The sequence below is a fragment of the Syngnathoides biaculeatus genome, chromosome 22 (genome assembly GCF_019802595.1).
Source record: "Syngnathoides biaculeatus isolate LvHL_M chromosome 22, ASM1980259v1, whole genome shotgun sequence".
NCBI lineage: Eukaryota > Metazoa > Chordata > Actinopteri > Syngnathiformes > Syngnathidae > Syngnathoides > Syngnathoides biaculeatus.
Window position 1 is genome coordinate 10,904,025 of NC_084661.1, and position 12,928 is coordinate 10,916,952.

Sequence of the window (12,928 nt, forward strand, 5' to 3'; positions counted from 1 at the left end):
GGCCTTTCGAACGTGAGGTGTGAGATTGGTGATCTGTCGGAAATGCCTCGAGATGCCTCATGACGGCTCCAAAGTACTGGATAACAGGAACGTAGTACTGTAATTGGTGTCAAGGAAGTATTGTGATGTGATACATAACACAGAGGTCTTTGTTTATCGGACGGAACTAAATTTAGCTTGGACTTTTACTGAAAGTTACACAGAGCCACGTGTACATGCATCTTTGCAGTTTGTATTTTTCAAAATCGAATAATCTCTATGAAATTGATTAATTTCCCGCAGTGCAGATGACGGGCTCTCGCGGCACATGGATGGAAAAAAAATCTGCATATGCACCTGTCACTAGATGGCACCAAAGCCCTGGCGCGTCACAGTTCTCCAAACAGTAGATTGCATTGCTACATATTGACTGTGTAAGAGCTCCATGCTAGAGAGGAGCTAAGTTTAGCCTGGGTTGTTAGAGGAAATTCTTCACCACCTTTCTGTATTTGCTCTGCTGAGTGGCATTCATTTTTTTGGGGGGTTAAAATCAGTTTAATATTATAACAACGTGGCTCGTTATATATTTGCCATTTAAACCTTTTTAAGGGCAGTCGAATTTTTTTTTTTTTTTTTTTTTTTTTTTTGCTATTCACAGCAGGACTCGACCGCTACGCCGCATATACCGTTATCTGACGTGCGGCGGCACGCGTACCCGAGTCTTCGCTGTCGTAGCCGGCCTTGCTGCCGCAGTGCTGGAGCTCCAGCGGCGAGTCGGCGCCGGCGCTCTCCTGCTGTATCACGGGCGTCCCACGGGGGTCGGCGTAGAGCAGTAGCAGCGGCTGATAATGGCCTTTGATACAGCGGGACACCACGTCCTTCCACTTAGGGCCGATCTGGAGACACACAGGGACCCCCCCCACACACCCCCAAACCCATAGACACACACATATAAAGCCGGTAATTGGAACCGGAGTCGGAGAACATTTTGAATTTATCGCCTGAAGCCGAAGGTCAGACACATCTGCAGTACTGCTATCATGCGAGCAAGGACGTATGGCTTCACTTACACTCAGCCGACACATTCCTCCACGCGACTCACATCCAAATGACCTTAACGCAGAATCACACGCGGACGCGCAGGAGCACGGCCCGACTCACCTCTTTGACGTGGGCGTCGTCGAAGTACATCCATTTCCGTATCTTGGTCTGGAAGAAGAAGGTGGAGTAGTGCTTGCCGTAGTAGCACACCATGCCCACCAAGTAGAGCTCTGCCTGGCGAGCTCGCTCCTCTGTCACACGGTAGAACAACTACAGTGAGGGAGGGAAGGAGGGAGGGGGGAGAGATGCGGGGAAGAGAGGGAGAGGTGTGCAGCGTGAGACAGACGAGTTCACGTGAATGCCAGCAGCAGTTCTTTTTTCCTTCTTTTTTTTTTTTTTTTTTTTGCACCGCAATGGCATATGCAGTAATCCGAAGCGCCAATCACTTTTCCTTCCATTGTTATATTCTGGATCAATATTCTGATTATTTAAAGTAGTTCATCTTGAAATCAATTAGAAAAACAATTATAGGTATTGCTACTGATATTGCTGTATTAATGTAATATACATACATACATACATATATATAGCACAGTGCAATTATACATATTTCATATTTATATATATATACATTATATATATGCATTATTGTTAAATTTATTTTATTTATGAAATATATTATCTTAAATGTCCGATTATATATATAGGACAGTACAATTATACATATTTCAGATCATCTATTTTCTTAATATAATTGACAGAATGAGGAATATAGATCTAATATTGTTTGTCACCTTTCCAATATGTTGTGGCTATTTATTTATCATTTATCATAAATAAATTAAATACATATGTCCAGCAGTATTATCTTCCACCCATCCATTTCCTTCCGCTTATTTTTTATAAGTTTTGTATTTTCATTGCTTAAACTATTAAAATATGAATATGCAAGTTGTCTTCATGCAGAAAAATTCTCAAGATACATTCGGGTCAGTAGAGACGTAAGTCAGTGAGTAATTCATTGATCCATCGAATGTTGTGCTCCATTCATCCGATGGATTCTTTACATATTTGGACAATTGTATAAAAAAAAAAAAAGAAAAGCTTTCTTGGTTGAGGTTCCCACGAAGGAACATTGAAACGTCAAAAATTCACTCCCCCAAATCCTAAAATTAGAAGCGGTTACAGCAAGAACCCAGGTGTCCCGATACATTTTCCCTCGAATATATTTTATTAATATTCAGAATGAGCCAGATCCCGCGCCTTCCCTTTGTGTACAAACCCGTAGCCATTCAGTCAAATCGCGTGTTAAGCGGCGCATTGTCTCATTTAAGAGGCACGTAATTATCCAAATTCTTCTCTTTTTATCGCAAATGGGCTTAATCGGCTCAGCGGTGAGGAAAAGACGGGAGAACGGCGACGGGAAGTGGAGGCGGCGGGGGCGTCTGGAGCCACAAAAGGCATCACGCCCGTGACAACGCTCTTCACATCGGGGATGAGGAACGGCAGGCAGCGGGCGGCGAAAAGACGACATGATGGAAGGAGGAGTTGGCGACGGTGGTGGTGTTGGTGTGGGGGGGGGGTGAGGACGGGGGAATTGACACGCTACAACGCTGACTCATGCATTATTCATGGGAATCACTTCGGAATGAGCGTGCCTGAGATGTTACGGCGGCATTGAAATGCACCGACATCGCTCGGTCATGACACTGCTTTGCAACACGTGTGCGCGCGAGGGCCGCCCGAGGAAGCCCCGCGATCACGTGTCAACGTCTGCGCTCTGGAATGCATTCCAGTCCGCACGTCATTTTAAGGGTACAGCTGTTAAGGTCAGTCGAACAAAGGGTCCCTCGGTGATGACCAAGGGTTAGCCAAAACATGATTTTGACGTGTATGGCTTTTTGTCACTCCCGCCATGAAAATCCTCTCGAGGGATTTGTTTTGAGAAGAAGCAGGAAGTGATGTACAGGGCAGTGGCGCACTCAAGCAGACTTGTTTGTTTCTATCAGTTTTACCCGCGGGAAGGTAGCTCGTTGTTCCTTCGTGTTAGCCAAAATGCCGGCTCGTTCACATTGCTGGGTATTGCTCGGGAGGAAGGATTTACCCTTCATAAGTTTCCAAGAGACTCGGTTCGTCGTGAAAAATGGATTGCACGGGTGCAAAGGACGGGAGCTTCGTGGGTTCCAAATGACAGGTAGGTGTGTATACAGCTACTAAAAAAAAACAATAGTTGGGGGGAAGACGTAATCCTTTCAGAACGTAACAAAAGATCTGTCTCCGTAAGACAGAGGTGCTAAATATGTCGATGTGCCCATCGGCGCCATGTCCGCCGATCACGGCTTCGGCCGGGCTGGCTCATATATACTGCCTGGGAGTCTGTTGTTAGTTAGAAGTGATCCGCATATCATCTAAATGTGGCTCGAAACTTCACTTCACTCGGTTGTGAGATGTTCTCCTCTTCCGTGTCTGAACGGGCGTGTTCGTCTCCCACAGTAGGGGCCACAGCGTGTTTTCAATGGCGAATGTCCGGGGTGACGTCACGGGCAGAAGATGCAGCCAATATGGCGACCACGATGTCGAATGAGACTTCCGCAACTTTGCGTGTGGATGACGCGCTCTCCGCTCATATTTATTTTTATAAATATGTTGTGTTTCATTTCAATATCTATTTTAGAATAGGGATGACACTTGGGCAAACAATTAGCCTTACAATAAGGAAAGAGGGAAGAGTTATGTCTTCTGGTGGGCAAAACAAGCACACCCTCAATCTATTATCTCAAGGTGGCAAAAAAAAAAAAAAAAAAAAAAGCACAACCTCATATGTACAATTTAGCTCCTTCAGTGATGTGGTTTTATGCGGTGAGCTCACTTGCTGGCCTCAACTGGGGACATTTTTACAGCACGAGCTCCTGCCAAAAACCCAACTGGACCGCGAGTGGGGAACGGTGCCCCGTTGCCACGACAACCACAGGCCCGTTTCTTCCTCCTCTGGGTCCACACTGTCCTCAGTCCACCAGGGTTTCATCAGCTCAGGCCACTATGCGCCTCCCTGTCCTCACTGTCAAGGTCACCTCCTTTGGGGGAGCGCCCCCTCCATAATCGGTTCCTTCGCAGTTCGGAGGGGACAAGTTTTCATATTCCGACTGCGGCGAATGCACTGTGAAAACCTCGTATGATGACAAAGTGACTCAAAGGAATCAGTGCCAACAACAAAGTCTTAACATAAACAAAACAATCCTGACTTCGGTTAGCCATAAGTGTTTTTTTTTGTTTTTGTTTTTTTTTTCAAAACAAGTTCTCCAAAAGTGTTGTCTTAAAGACTTAAAAACAATTGCTCCTTTAGCAATATTTCCTCCCTCGGTAGTGTGTTCAGGTGAACCCTACAAGCGCTCCTTCAGTGTTAAATGGCTAAAGGTGAACAAATCAAGCACTCCCACATGGATGACCCAGACCCATCACTCTCACTGATCTAAAAAAAAAAAATAAAGACTTGATAGCGCATAGACATTGAGCGGTATGTCGATTGGTTGATCCAGTCGGCCGCCACCTTGCTACTCCCAAAACGTGTGGAGGACACGATTAACAGCACAGGTGTCAAACCCAAGGCCCGGGGGGCAGATCCGGCCCACCACATGATTTTATGTGGCTCCCAAAGGCAAATCATATGTCACCTTCTGTGATTCTTGTTCAAATCTGTACCAACATTTCAAATTGTCACATCATAAATCATAATGTTGAGGTATAGCAAGCGTTTTTATGTTACCATACATCAACAATAGTTGAAAAACCCATTACCCTTGATTTCTGATTATCGAGGGCCCGATTTCCATGACGTTAACTTTTCCCCAAATATGCTGTGAAGCGCTGTCATTGTAACATAGCAAAAAACTAAGCATTTTTTTGTCATAAAAACATTACATTTTTAGTCGATGAGTTACATATATTTTTGTAAATAAGGACTCGCAATGGGAAAATACATGCTAAACGCATTATTTGTTGTCTTTGCGATGTCCTATTTCAGACGGAAAATTTAGACTTTTTTTTACTCGCATTTGAAGACCAAATTCAATTTGCAGAGTTCTGTACTATGAAATTCATCAAAAATTTGTGGTTTCTTGCTGATCCACTGATGGGAAAATGTTGACATCGCTTTTTCGCGGAAAAAACGTCGGTCTATGGATAGGATTCTAATGACGTCGCCACCACCCTTAGACCAATCGGATAAATTAACAATAGAAAAAAAAAAATTCACGCTTCACCTATCACCTGTGTTGTCTGACCTCTATGACACACAAAATGGCGTCATTGGAAACCTATCAATTAAGGTGAAACAGAGGGTGAACAGTGAACAACAACAACAACCGTAAACAAAACTTTGTTCAAGTGAATTAAGCTCATCAGAAAATAAAAACAAACCCTCTATAAACAAACTTTAACAGTGTCAAAATAAATCTAATTTGCCTGTGAAATGTTTTCTCACAGCCACGAAAAGCGATTAACGCAGGTCTGCTTGCTTGTTTTGGGAGTATCAAGATGGCGGATGGCGATTTCAGTTTTGGTGGTCAATGAGCCATTCAGTTTTTTTCAATTTTTGTTTCGATCAGTGATCACTCCCTTGGTAACAAAAGAATTCCGTGGGAGGCACTTGGCCGCTCTGCATCGTATCGCACATTATCGCCCCCTCGTGGACGGGAGTGGAAGAGCCTTACTTACATCTCCAAGGCGCAGGCAGGTGCCCAGGCTGTGTATGACGTCCTCTGCCAGGTCCGAGTGGTCCGAGTCCCACACCAGCCCGATGGACACGATCTCGGGCGAGTTCATCAGCACGCGGCGGATGCGCAACACCTCCCCGCAGTTACTCTGGGGGGGACAAGAAGACAAAAGTATTGAAACACCCTCCTCTTTGGCTTCATTTGTATCCTCTGACGTTGTGTGGGTTAGTGGTGAGGATGAAAGGATGTGGACATCACAAGGACATGTTAGTCCCTGCGGGCTGTCTGCCGAGTCCAGGACTGCGTGTACTGGATGCTTCCTTTTGAGTCATGACCTACCACAGAGCCGGGGTGCACACACACACATCCACAAAGCGTTGGCACGGCCGCGTCGGAAACAGCCTGAGAACACCCCGGCGACCGGCGGGCTTTGCCAACACGAGCCTCCCACGCACACTGGACTCTCTCTTTGAGGAAGTGTGGGGATGGTGGGCGGGGGGATTTGGGGTGGGGGGGCACTTGGATCGATGCTCCTCCATTCTGCCTCTCCATTCTCAAGAGGACCTTTCCGGCCTGTTATATAATTGCACCGGCGGTCGGATGAAAGTGTAGGTTTGCAGAATACTGATCGTGGAAAACTCCCTCGCAACTCGAGGAGATAATCCACGTTTAATCAATCAGCCGACGAAGGAGCAACGACGATGATTTATCATCTTCCGTGCGTCTGATTATTTACATATCAAAATTACACTGGACTGGTACCGCCAATGACGACAAAAGGCGGACAAAACGGGCCTCGAAAAAGTCTCCAGGTTGGCAGAACAAGCGGCGGAAAAAATATTTCCTCCGTGCTTTGTTTGAAGGTAGTCAAAACAAACTCCCGAAGTGGGTAAAACGAGCTTTCCCTCAGCAGCTCCTTATGTGGCGGTCGCGTCAAACGTCCATTTCTTAAATCAAATCTTAAAAGTGTGCGTTATTTTTATTTCTGATTGTTATCTTTTGTTGATGTGTGCGGTAAGTTGCAGTAGCTCGTGATGGAGGCAGAAAGGACGGGGGGTTCTGGAGCCCGTGAAAAAGCCCGCAGAGGAACCTCTTTGTGGGGATGCTTTTTGGCAACGAGGGGGGGGGGGGGGGGGGGCTGAAGCCAAGCTAGATCCATTCGCTTCCCCAATGTGGCAACACAACAGACACTATCCACACGGGGAGACCCTTTTGCTTTCTATCCCAAATTCTCTGCTAAGTCGGACAACAAAACCCAAACACAATATGTAGTTGTTTTTTTTTTTTAATTTTCATATTTATGCAAAGCACTGCACCGCGTCGTCATGCCGCAACAATGCGAATGCGGCCTCACTTTATGGCACGCCGGCGGGTCGATGAGGACGAGTCCGGGGGGGGGGGGGGGAAATGCTTACGGTGACGAACGCGGCGGAGAAAATGTGGAGGGAGATGCAAATGAGCTGCGAATTACGTAAGAAACGCAAACGCCCTAAAACCATCTGCGATTATGTTATATAATGCCGGCGTTATTATTTCACTGTCTTTATTATTCAGCCATTGTGCTGATAAGTTGACCACGCCACGCATATTTGTCATTTTGCAACACGATTTCGTTGCGTGTGCGCGCTCTCACCGGGCAGTTGCGCAGGTCTCCCATGTTGCTGGCGTTGCGAAGAAGTTCCCCAAACATGTCCGGCGTGGCCTTCTCCCGGCACTCCAGCATCCTCACCGCTTGGTTACTGAGGCAACAAACGCACAAAACCGCCTTGCAACGTGCATCGCAAACAGAAAATGGATAAGTAGACCTTTTTTTTTATACTCTTCATGTATAAAATGTTATATTCTGATAGGAAGATCAATTAAAAATCATAAATAATTTAAATAATTTTTTTCAGTGCAGCATGAATATATTTTCCCCAAATAAATATGGATTTCATATTCATTTCCTCCCACAATAACCGTAATTTCCAGCCTATAAACTTTCAACCCTGCGGTTTATGCGGTGATGCAGTTAATTTATGCATTTTTTCCTAACGGTCGCAAGGGGGCACTCGAGCGGAAAAGGCAAGAGTGAGGCCGGTGGAATATATGTGCCGAGGAACTGACTTTTACCGGTCTGGCCCTGTTAGCGCTGCGCTAGTGTGTTACTGCCGTGACTCAGTGATTTTTACCAGTATGTTTTTTTTTTTATCCTTCCCTGTTAGCGCAGCGCTAGTGTTAGCGTTAACGCGGCGGCGCTAGTGCTAGCACAAGCACAACTGCGCTAGCGTTAAACTCTGTGTACCGTCTTTCTTTGTAAATATCTCGTGTTCCAATGTGGCCACTTGTGGGTTTTACACAGCTGCGGCGTGTGTATGTACCAAATGGTATTTCCTTTACAAATGTACTGGGTGAGTCTTCGACCCAGGTGCGGTCTGTAGGCCCGGAATTACGGTAATATCGTTCTGGCTCTGCGATTGGCCGGCGACGAAACCCTCCAAATGAAAATCAAACAAGGACAAGCACTGTAGAAAATGGGCGGATGGATCATTTAAAAAAATAATATTACTATTAATATTCATGGGCTTAAGGTATTTCTATTTATCTAAAAATATATAACAAGACTACCGTTCAAGGGAGTGTACCTAATGAAGTGGCCAGCCCTCATTTATTCGCCAACTTTCCAACCTCTCTTCTTCTCTTCTCTAACTTTTCAACCTTCTCCCCTCTGTGAGGTTTCCAGAATCAAATCGACGACTCGGGAATTTTGCGCGCGTTTGCGTGCGCGCACTAGCATTTGTACGCATGCCGCTTGCGTGATTGTGCGTGTATCCTCACCATAGGGATGTCGTGGAGATGTAATGAACCATCTGAATGAAGGGCAGCGGGTCCGACGTGGCGCCACAGCTGTTGCACACGCACTGCGAGCGCAAACACACATTCAGGCTCGTATACGCGTTCATATTATGACATTTCGGAGCGGACTCGCGCGTGCCTGCTCAAACAGGGTCATGGCAAACTTCTGGTGCGGGATGCAGTGTTTGGCCGTGCAGATGTCTTCTCGGCTCTCGGCGCTGATGTGGAAGTGAATGCGCATCAGGAGGTTTTCCTGACGAGGAAGAAAATGTTTGTGTGCTGTGCATATAGCTTCATTTGAAATTAAATTGGTTATTTTTTACAACATTCATGACCAAAATCGTTACATTTCTGTCGTTTCTTTATATATCTAACTGCGATCTAAGTTAGCTTTAAGCTTTCGGCGGCCGTGGCTCACAAAGCACTCAGCGGCGTCGTCCATGATGCCCAGCTGGAAGCGCTGCTCGTCCTGGAAGGTCTTAGCCAGGGCGCTCCGCAGCGCGTCGGACGGCAGCACGCGCTCGCTGCTGAACTGGAACTGGGCGAAGATGCTCTGCGGACACACACGGGCAGTGCTCTAAGATCGGATAGTGTCACCAAAATATGGATTGTTTTCAATTATGTCACATTTTTTGCTGAATTACGGGCACCGCCATTTAACCTCTCTGCCGAACGCGTACCCGGTGTGGAAGTCTACAGAATACTCTCGGTTACTGTTTGTGTTTTTGTATTTCACGGGAGTCTCGGGACTCAAGTACACGAGAGAGGACTTGCTAAACCATCAGAGAGCCTTCTTCTAACTTCTGACTTTTTTACGACAACTCTCGCCAATTCGCTGAAGCTTTTTCCAGAGTTGCTCGTCGGCGCGCTCTTCAAAGCCTCGCGATCCGGTACGCGAGTCCGGCTGCGTAAACGGGGACATCGTCTAACGCTTCCAACGAAATATTTTGGACGTTCTGCGGGCTCTGTGCTTCACGCAGACTTGGCTTTGCGGACGATTGCCCGATCCTGCTATCCCGCTGCCCGGTCTCAACCGCCATCGTGCTGGCGTGTCGCCGAGCTAAGCTACCGAGCTCAATCGATCCTCTTTTCAGAAGGCCAAGATTACAGTTAGGGTTAGGTTGTAGGTTGTAAGAGTTCAGACAGGGAGGATTTTTGGTTTGAATGATCTTGAAGCCCTTTTTACTTTATCAATCGAGGTCATGACAATATTCCGAGAGAGGAATACAATAAAGTAGCTAAGAGCAAAAGTACAGGATGGGATGCAGTGAAAATAGGTGAAGGATTAAGATGTACTGTTGGATGGACTTTACAAAGCACTCAAATGAGTATAACAAAAAAGGAAAGATACACGCATGTATGCGTGGTCTGTTCTTGGAGAGCCTCCTCGGCTCAGTGTCCCGCCTGACGAAGCCTGAAACCGAAGCGGAGGAACAACCCATCAAACGCGGGGACGGCGGGGCCCCCGGAGCGGACGCCATCAATAATACACGGGCGCTTTTCTCTCGACAAAAGCGGGTTGCGAAATAGGAAAAAGCGACGCAAAAACTGTTTCGGGGTGGGGGCGGAAAGTGTGTTTGGGAAGCCGGACGTACAAAAGCGAGCGAGGCTGCGGAAAAGCCTTTATTTGACCCCAAATGTCGGCGGGAGCTGAGACGGAAAGGTCATGAGATAAAATGGAGACCTTGAACAAAGAATCTTTCAAATTAGACATAATTGTGCTTTTTTTTCCCACAATTTCATGCAGTTACAGGATGTTTTAATAACATGTCTGTGGCTTGCTTTTGGCAAAATAATAATAATTATGCTCCTAATGTATTTTTGCAACATGGTGAAATTGGCTCATTTAAGGGACGAATCCATTTCATCCCCCTAACCCCCACACACACACATTGCTACCCATAATAGGAAGGCCGACTTTCTTTAGCCAGCTGCGTATTTTTGGCCATCAACTATTCCACTTCCTTGAAAGCAAATGTTTGCGGCGGTCGGTTGTTTGCTTCTAAAAGCGAACGCGGAGCGCCCGGAACGGTTAACAGGTTCAAAATGGAGCCCGTGTGTGTGTGTGTGCCGTCGCTTCGGGTTCACGCAGAGGAGAAGAGGTGGTCAGGGACTTTTAGGCCTGCAGGAGTAGACGTCTAAACCGGGAGAGATAAAAGCACGGGTGGCTTTGTTCTGATGGTATAAAAAAACATGACCCATTTTTTTTGTTTTTGTTTTTTTTGGTCATTGTTTTTTAACTCTACTGAACTGGAACAAGGGGGAGGGGAACTATTTTTGACCAGGGCCTCTAAAACTATGGCAGAGTGGATTTTTCCACATATGGCGACCTATTTTTGTGACCGGCGTAAAAAATCTGGTGGAAATCTGCCAGCGCAACATATGTGACAGGTGTTGGTAATTTCCGAAAACAGCGCAGCCCAATGGATTGGTGACCAATCACAACGGCTCCTCTCAATGACAGAGTCGGCGTTGTTCCTCTCCCAACCTGTAGGAGGTGATAATGAGTATCGTAACTCTCGATTGTACGCCCTTCAAGGCAGGTTATTGTTGGTTGTGTGAGTCTGAGCCACTGATATATATATATATATATATATATATATATATATATATAAAGACTGGATAGCTCATACACATCGAGCGGTATGTCGATTGGTTGAATTCAGTTGGCCGCCATCTTGGTACTCCCAAACATGTGGAGGACATGGTTTACAACTTGGATTATGACGGGAGTTTTTTTCTCAAAGTTTGGCATGTAGAATTAAAACTGGTCGTGTGAGTTTGACATTTTTTCAGTTCTGGTTACATGAAGGATTTTTAATCCGACTTGGTAAGCCAAAAAAGGCTAAATGCAAAAGAAAGAACACCGTGACTAGCAAGAAACCTCGCATATTACCTAGGCCCCGATTTCCGTGACATGTTAACTTTTCCCAAAATATGCTGTGAAACACTATCATGAGAACATGGCAAAAAACTAAGCATTTTTTTGTCAGAAAAACATCAAATTTTAAGTCAATCACATATATTTTTGGAAATAAGGACTCTTAATCGGAAAATACATGCTAATTGCATTGTTGATTTGTTGTCTCTGCGACGTCCTATTTCAGACAGAAAATTTCAACTTGTTTCCTGGCATTTGAAAATCAAATTCGATTTGCAGAGTTCTGCATTATGAAATTCATCAGAAATTTAACAGAAAATGTGTTTTCTTGCTTATCCACTGATTAAGTTTGGGAAAATATTTACATCGCTTTTTCGCGAAAAACCGTCGGCCTATGAAGGTGAATCAGAGAGTAAACAACAACTGTAAACAAAACTTTGTGCAACTGAATTAAGCTCACCAGAAAATAAAAAAAACCTTTACAAACAAACTTTAACAGTGTTAAAGTAAATCTTTCTAACTGACCTGTAGAATGTTTTCTCACAGCCACGAAACTGGCGATTAACACATGGTAGTTTTGGGAGTATCAAGATGGCGGATGGCGACTTCAGTTTTGGTGCCCAATGAGCCATCCAGTCTTTTTTTTTTTTCAGATCAGTGGTCTGAACATGGTTTGGCCGTTTGAGTTGTAAGCGACAGCAGTCCTTGTATAAATGTTTTGTTACTGCTCTTTGACTAACAAAATGCTCCTTGATTTACACTACGAATTATAATTGAGTCGTTCTTTTTGAACCATAACACCTTAATGGAAGTTATAGTACAGATTAGTTTAGCTAACAGCGCTAATTCAAGCTAAATCCATTTCAGTCTTGGAATTTCCCCATTTGTCCGTCTTTTAAACTGTTTATACACAATAAAGTAGTATGTTTCTCATCTCGGAAGTCACCTTTGACATTTGGGAGGAAGCAGAGCAAGACGGCGGGGGGGGGGGGCATACCTCAGAAAGGCGACGTTATTAAAAAAAAAGCAGTAGAGAGCTGGCATTGAAAGGTAATGTAGTCGTGCTGGCAGTGTGTGTGTGTGGTACGACTGCAGCAATGCGCCAAGGAGGATGGAAGGGGGAATATACCCTACAGAGAGAAAGAGGGATGGGGGGGAGGTCGGAGGGAGGGGGGATACGGCAGAGTGCGCACGTGCAAGCGGAGGTCTAATTGTGAAGTTTGCTGCCATCTACGCCAACTCCCACGTTCATTCATCTTCTGTCCTCTCCTCTTCCTCCTCATCCCTTTCTTCTCGGGTGGCGCGAGATGAAGTGTTGCAGCAATTTCCAGTGGGCGAAGACGCGGGACGCTATGGTGGGCATTTTTTGGGGGGGATAGCAGTCGTGTGACTTTACTGTCTGTGAACAACTTTGCATCCGCAGGTTCTGAAAGTTTGTTTTTTTTCCCACAGATATGTATCAAGGAATTCAGTGTGTAAT

At 45.5% G+C, this 12,928-nt stretch overlaps 1 protein-coding gene across 7 annotated transcripts in view; it reads right to left on the reverse strand.

The window, feature by feature from the left end:
• Positions 1-12,928, reverse strand: part of usp54b (ubiquitin specific peptidase 54b) — a 46,398-nt gene that overhangs the window by 16,602 nt on the left and 16,868 nt on the right. For all 7 annotated transcript variants that reach the window (XR_009793648.1, XM_061810684.1, XM_061810685.1 and 4 more), the window contains 7 exons: positions 8,986-9,120; positions 8,707-8,820; positions 8,550-8,632; positions 7,366-7,471; positions 5,734-5,880; positions 1,141-1,290; positions 695-875 (listed from right to left, as the gene is read on the reverse strand). Coding sequence is in view for 6 of the 7 variants with exons in the window: in XM_061810684.1 (XP_061666668.1) it covers positions 695-875; positions 1,141-1,290; positions 5,734-5,880; positions 7,366-7,471; positions 8,550-8,632; positions 8,707-8,820; positions 8,986-9,120 (916 nt within the window). In the remaining variant the exon portion in view is untranslated. The remainder of the gene's footprint in view (positions 1-694; positions 876-1,140; positions 1,291-5,733; positions 5,881-7,365; positions 7,472-8,549; positions 8,633-8,706; positions 8,821-8,985; positions 9,121-12,928) is intronic.